The 7,045-nt window shown below is 32.7% G+C and overlaps 1 protein-coding gene across 1 annotated transcript in view; it reads right to left on the reverse strand.

The window, feature by feature from the left end:
* The window catches only part of LOC106462720 (protein Wnt-5a-like), a 31,290-nt gene extending 27,011 nt beyond the window's left edge, over positions 1 to 4,279 (reverse strand). The window contains exons 1-2 of the mRNA XM_022390206.1: positions 4,075 to 4,279; positions 1,378 to 2,484 (exon numbers count right to left, since the gene is read on the reverse strand). Of these exons, the coding sequence (XP_022245914.1) occupies positions 1,378 to 1,463 (86 nt within the window). The 5' untranslated portion in view covers positions 1,464 to 2,484; positions 4,075 to 4,279. The remainder of the gene's footprint in view (positions 1 to 1,377; positions 2,485 to 4,074) is intronic.
* Positions 4,280 to 7,045: the final 2,766 nt, after the last annotated feature.

The raw sequence follows: 7,045 nt of genomic DNA on the forward strand, positions 1-7,045 counted from the left end.
TATCAGCATACTGTCAAGGGATCGCATGGTCACATTGGTATCAGTATAATGGCAAATACGATTTTACATTATCAACATACTGTTAAAGAGCCGTACAGTCATATTATTATCAGACTATGTATGGTAAACAGTAACATAATTAACACCGTTATACTATAAAATATCTTACGCTATCCACATACTGTCAAAGGATCGCATGGTCACATTGGTATCAGTATAACGGTAAACAATAACATGATTCCATACAGTGATCATTACAGTAAGGAGGCAAACATATAATTTCAGTAGTGATGAAAGATTACGGAATCATCAGAATAACAGAAACAAGATATTAGACGATATCTTATATAGTAAGGGATAGTGCCTGCTTATTGACATGTTAACGGGATATTGTATAATCTTCACTATAGCTACAGGGAATCACATTATGTTAAGCATATTGGAATCCCATAAAAAGTTACGTGTGTAGTGTGAAAAAAAAATATATACGATAAAATCTGTATAGTTATTACCATAATATCAAAGAGTGCTATAATAAGCGGTGTAGTGACGGAAAAGTTTACGATAATCGACAGAGTTACGCGTTGTAGTAGATCAGACATCCGATATGTCTCTATTCCATAATCGTTGAGATGTTTTTGTTTGCATATGTTTAAGCACACGCTCATTCGCAATTGTGTGTAGTGTTTTTTGTTTTTTGTCAATGAATCTGTTTTTCTTCTTTTTCTTTCTTTTCTAGATCAGGCTTGAGGCTAAATACTTGTAGAAAAATAAGATCTCCTGGTAATCCCCTGCCCATCGCTTGGTTTTTATTCTGTTATTATAAAGATTAGGATAAATCATAGTCATATGAATAGTGTATTTGTTTAACAAATGGAGTTTTCTAGAAGTATCCATATAACAGTCTTTTACTACTAGTTTACTATGGTTTGCCTTTATATGTGACAGATATTTAAATAGATAACATGAATAGTTGTAATCATGACGGATTCTATCGTAATAAGTTGTTTGTTCTTCAGTTATATCAGAAAAACGATTTTCATCAGAGTGTTAAAATAGTTATTTTGTACAAGACGTCCTGAGAACGTTTCGTTGATTTTTCTACAGGTTACATTACCGTGAGAAGAGTAACTATGGTGCTAAAAACTTACCTGTTAGATAATTCTTTGTGCTGGAGCAAAAAGTAAGAATTATATTTTGTAGAGAGGCTTGATGACGAGATAGGTTATTTGTTTTAAATATTTTAATTTTATCAATATACTTTTTGTGATCATGCATGCTTTGAATATCACGATAATTCAAGTTTCAATACCTGTAGTCAATAATTATAGACAACAAACTATATTCAAAAATAGAGTTAAAAAAAACAACACTTACATCCAAGTTCCCAGACCAGAGGTCGCTGCTGTTGCAATTATCAAAAGAAGAACTACTACGTCCACTCTCAAAGAAACAGGTTTCATTATTATTATTGCGCTAAACACCTACAATAGAATCACTCAAAAACAGACCACCTTTCAAGACGTGATAGACACTTCTTATTATCTGGAAGTAAACATGGACTGATCTGATTTTTGGATTCTTATGGGGTTTAAACTATTTCTTTCTATGAATGATTTCAGTAAGCTTTTCAATATTTTAAAAACGTTTCAAATCGAAAGCAAAGCACATCCGAAAATTAGTGTTATGTTGGAAACCGACTCACAGTTTGTGTATATTTACGTGTAAAATACCGTATTTAACTGATATAACTTCCCCAATGTAGTAGAATTAGAACTAACGTTTCAGATAGAGAAAGCCAAAAGTAAGTGAATCTCAGCTAACTTGTGTGACAATCGGGAAGGTCTTCATCTCAGGAATTTTGTATCTCTAATTGTTTAAAACGCTCCAATCTTTATATTGACCGCTCTGCACAGGCCTGTTTTATTGTATATTTCCACGTGCAAAAATCTATAGCGCTTCTGCAAAGTTTTTATATGGAATATTTTACACAAAGTTACCACAAGTCATGAGTTGTTCTCCACTCTTTACTCTAGATCTTTTGTCCTGCAAAAGGTTCAATAACTTTTTGCCAGAGGAAGCAACTGACATAGCTTAAAGGTTTTGCTTCTGTCTTTGAAATGCTCCGTTACAAAACGCCCACTTGTTGCTACAGTACTTTCATTATCCATTTCGCCAAGAATAATTCACCTACAAAAAATAAATGAAATAAAGTTTGACGTCACACAATGGTTTTTCCTGACACATTTAAATAATCCCAATTATAAAGTGGTCCTACAACACAGCGTTCGTGTCTAGCAGGATTATGAAAGGTCCAGAAGCTCGTGATTCACTTGTAACTGATTTAACTCGTGTGTCGCTTCGTGGTGCACTTTCCCAAATGAGAGAGTCCACTCGGCCGACCACTTGGTAAGTGAAATGGTCTCCAGAAAAGGCGTTACCGGTGATTTTGAGTCAATGACGATGAGATCAGTTTTCTTCTAACTATAAAGAACAATAATACAATGTTTAATTATTTAACAGTTTAACAAAGTCTCACTGTTCAAGATTGTTTCACCAAATTAAGAATACATATTTAATTATTTGTCAGATCAACACATTCCCACTGCAAAAACACGTTCAGTATTTCACCATGCATCCACCCCGTCACCCTGTTGTTTTAAAAAGTTCATGTGAGCATTGTTCAAAGAAACTAATGGGTTTAATGTTACATCTGTATTTCACTATGAGTTTTTTTTATCAATCGAAGAAATGAGCTGATTTAGCATTACTTATATATGTATATCATAAACAGGTTAGTTTAACACTACTTACATATATATATTATAAACAGGTTAGTTTAGCACTACTTATATATATATTATAAACAGGTTAGTTTAATACTACTTATATATATATTATAAACAGGTTAGTTTAACACTACTTATATATGTATTATAAACAGGTTAGTTTAACACTACTTATATATATATTATAAACAGGTTAGTTTAACACTACTTATATATATTATAAACAGGTTAGTTTGACACTACTTATATATATATTATAAACAGGTAACTTTAACACTACTTATATATAGTTCATAATGTTTTCAATAGATATCAATCGAAAAACAGTTGGAGTAACATTTTTATATGTATTGTACTATAGGTTTCTGCGGATATCGATAGAATAAATCGGTTGGTTTACCGATAAAATAAATTTCATACCGGTTTCTGTTGGTTTACCATTAGATATTGTTTTTGCAAGTTTCTGTGGACATGAGTTGAAGAAACCAGTTAATGCAATGTTGCTTATATATTTCACTACAAGTTTTTACAGCTAGTTTTTAATTAGAATTAGAATTAAGGAAAACATGGTGCAAAATTGACGAGAAATAATGTCTTCACATATCCCTAATGTGAAAGTCAAGATAAATAGTGTTTTCATATATTCCTAACGTGAAAGTCAAGAGAAATAGTGTTTTCATATATCCCTAACATGAAAGTCAAGAGAAATAGTGTATTCATATATCCCTAACGTGAAAGTCAAGAGAAATAGTGTCTTCATATGTCCCTAATATGAAAGTCAAGAGAAATAGTGTATTCATATATCCCTAACGTGAAAGTCAAGAGAAATAGTATCTTCATATATCCCTAACATGAAAGTCAAAAGAAATAGTGTCCTCATATATCCCTAATGTGAAAGTCATGAGGAATAGCGTCTTCATATATCCCTAATGTGAAAGTCATGAGGATTAGTGTCTTCATATATCACTAGTGTAAAACAACCATGAGATATAGCGCCTTCATATATCTCTAATGCAAGAGTCACAAGAAAAAATGTCTTTATATGTCCCTAGTGTAAAAACCACAAAGAATAGTGTCTTCTTGTGTCCCTAGTACAATATTAAAAGACTGTATTTAAAGTGAAGTGAGTGAAAGAAGCCTAAATGTACAAGTAAAAAAATGTATTGTTCTTTAATAAGGGCAAAAATCATGTTCGAAAAATGTAATTTGTGGTGGAAAATGACGACTTAACTTATCTTGAGCCTAAAGTCAAGTTTTGGTTTCACTTAAAACTAAACAGACTTACTTTTAGCTTCTGTGGCTAGTAGAACTCATCGCTCCACACTACAGCGGTATAACTGTTGCGTAAATGTTTATCAGACACAAGACAGGACAAATCTTCATAAGGCAATGTCGGAAGCTCAGTAGTACAGAGTGAATACGACCATTGTTATATCGTACAATTAACTATTATATTATTTACCAGATACACAAGCGCAAGGAGCTACAAACTGCATCTTGCTCTTTATACGACGATTTGTTAAACGCTGCTTTAAGATCTACACTATAACTTGCATTCTACATACACAATTATAGTAGTGCTACACCGGGATGAATGTGTATCTATTTATATATATACGTGGATACACACTATCGTGCTTATAGTTGAAAGTCGGCTTCGAACATTCATCACAGCTAACAGCCAATAGGGGATGAATTCAGAACACTACTGATACGCTGATTGGCTGGTTGTGTCTTTCCATTGGTAGGTGTGATGTGTACGTGTAGCGTAAATTGTTGAATGGAAAGAAGCGTGTCAAAACAACAACAAACTAAAACTTTGAACCAATCATCACGAGATACCAGTCTAAATATGCTAATTGAATTGAAAGTAATCTCCGATAAAATAAAACATTCAAAGCTGCCCTTTTTGTTAGGTTGTTTATTACACTATCCTAACAGTAATTTGCCAACAGTTAGCTGAAGAATCATCAAAAGTATCAAAGAATTTGTCATAATTGCTAAGATAAAGTACGTTTTGAGTGAAAAATCCGAGTTCACTAAAATAAGCTAAAAAGAACTTAACGATAACGATATACATGTTCAGCCTTAACGGCGAGACAAACCGAATCATGTTCAGGCTTAGTCTACTGGCGTTCTACATGCTCGTGCATGTAGTTGGACGGAGAACCTTGTTTTGTTTGCTGCAGTTGCGTGTATTGTTTATTAGTGTTTCAAAATTTCTCATTTTCGAAGCTATATAACCTTGTTCACATCCAAGACATTGAAGCAGGGTGAGGAAAAAAAAAAGACACTGCAAATCCTTCATAACGTTGTTCACTGACCCTGTACAACCAGACACACTAGTAGCTCAAACAAAAGAGTCATATACATGTTTTCAATGTGAACGATGTTATATTAATGGCTAACTTCACCGTGCTATGTAAGGCAGTGTTTACATTAGGCTTTAGGAGAACTCCTGAAGAAGAATAGTCAACTATTCGAAAGCGCTCGAGTTTTGGGTCTTATTTTAAGTTTTATTTGCATAATATTGATCGATATAATGCTGTTTAGACATAACAAGTTGTGTATAATAATTATGTACTAATTATAGCCTGCAGGAAGAAGCATTTAGGGATTTTCCTGAATAGTAACATCAGTTACTGCTGGTAGACTTTGGTTAATATGTAAAGTTACGCTAGTTATGTTCACAGTTGGTACGTACATATCGTGTTTTATGTATAGACTGGTTTGTAAATGGTTAATTATGTACATTTACTTAGAAGATATAAAGGCATATTTTGCCTGAGCAAAAAAAACAATTTGATAAAGACTACAATAATTACCTTAGACTACATTACAAGAGAATTATGGTGTGTTCTATAAACTGAAGTATTCGTAGGAATGTGATATATGCGAGACAAATGATCACGAAGACAATCTATACCAGGCTGACTGAGAAATAAGGTGGATATTTTTAAGTTGTTGTAATTGAAATATCCATAGATTTTTCAATTTTTTTCTTTATATGATGATATTATGATTAATAAATCATTTGTTCAATGAAAAAACCGAAGACAAAAGAAGCCTTCTAGAAGATGCCACTCAAGTGGAGGAGACCACAGAGTACACCTGTAGCCTTCGGTCCTCCTTCTACAGGTACTACATTGCTGCTGTGTATCTATACAGGCATTGGTTTAATTTTGATTTACTTTCCCCTTTATGTCTTTACTATGAAATCTATTTACATAATAAGCATTTTCATTTTTCTTAGATCCTGTCTTTTTTTAGTTTAGTTCATATTGTATTCAAGTTAGCTTTCTTTATTTTGAGTTGCATTTGGTTGGTAATGTTTTAAGTTCAGGCTTAAATTTTGTAGATACGTTGGTTTATTTTGATTTTGAATTTATATTATTCCATATTTTACGCTTAAGAATCTTTATCATCTTACCTTGTAATTACTCTTTTGTGTTTATTAGTGCTATGTTCAGTATGACTCTGCTGAGTTTACTTTCCCATTTAGTTTTACGTATATTTCACTAAATTATTTTTTTTTTTTTACATTTTGAATTTATCCTATATCCTATCTGAGTTTGATAGTTTCATGTTCTATTTAATGAGTTTGTTTCTTCCTTGTGCTCCAGCAGATAAAGAATATCATATTTTGAGTACGTACTATAATTCGGCAGTGTATAAAATGTGTAGTTGTTATAAAAAGCCAATAATACCTTTGAGAAATAAAAATACATTATTTATTGTTCGTTTATGTCAATTTCGCTTTTCTTTTTGCCCTACTTCGTTTTATTCTTCTGCATTTGTTTCCTTGAAGCCGCCTTTAGTGGGATACCTCGTACCTGTTACACAAGATCACCTTATTATACGTCTTAGATGAGTGTGACGTAGTTGTCCATTCAATTCTTTTAAGATCTTATCTAGTGCCAATGATGAACGTATGACAGAAAGCTTGCTCATACACAAACTAAAGCTTGAAATTAAGCAACTCGACTCCATGTATAAAGTACTCTTGGTTTGATAGATTACTAGAGTACGATTTCGGGTTCTTTTAATAATTTTCTCACAACAACAAATCAGTGGTATCGACAAACAAGCTTTTAAAGTTGTGTGGGCATCACCAGGTTATGCTCGCATTGCTCTGGTCACTTTGTATCCATATATGCAGAACCTGATTGTGTCTGTATCCAACGAAGCGAATAATGCTTTAACATTGCATTGTATGCATTTACTATAAAACAATAGTATATTATAAGCAACTAGCC

The sequence above is a fragment of the Limulus polyphemus genome, unplaced genomic scaffold (assembly GCF_000517525.1).
Source record: "Limulus polyphemus unplaced genomic scaffold, Limulus_polyphemus-2.1.2 Scaffold47, whole genome shotgun sequence".
Taxonomy (NCBI): Eukaryota; Metazoa; Arthropoda; class Merostomata; order Xiphosura; family Limulidae; genus Limulus; species Limulus polyphemus.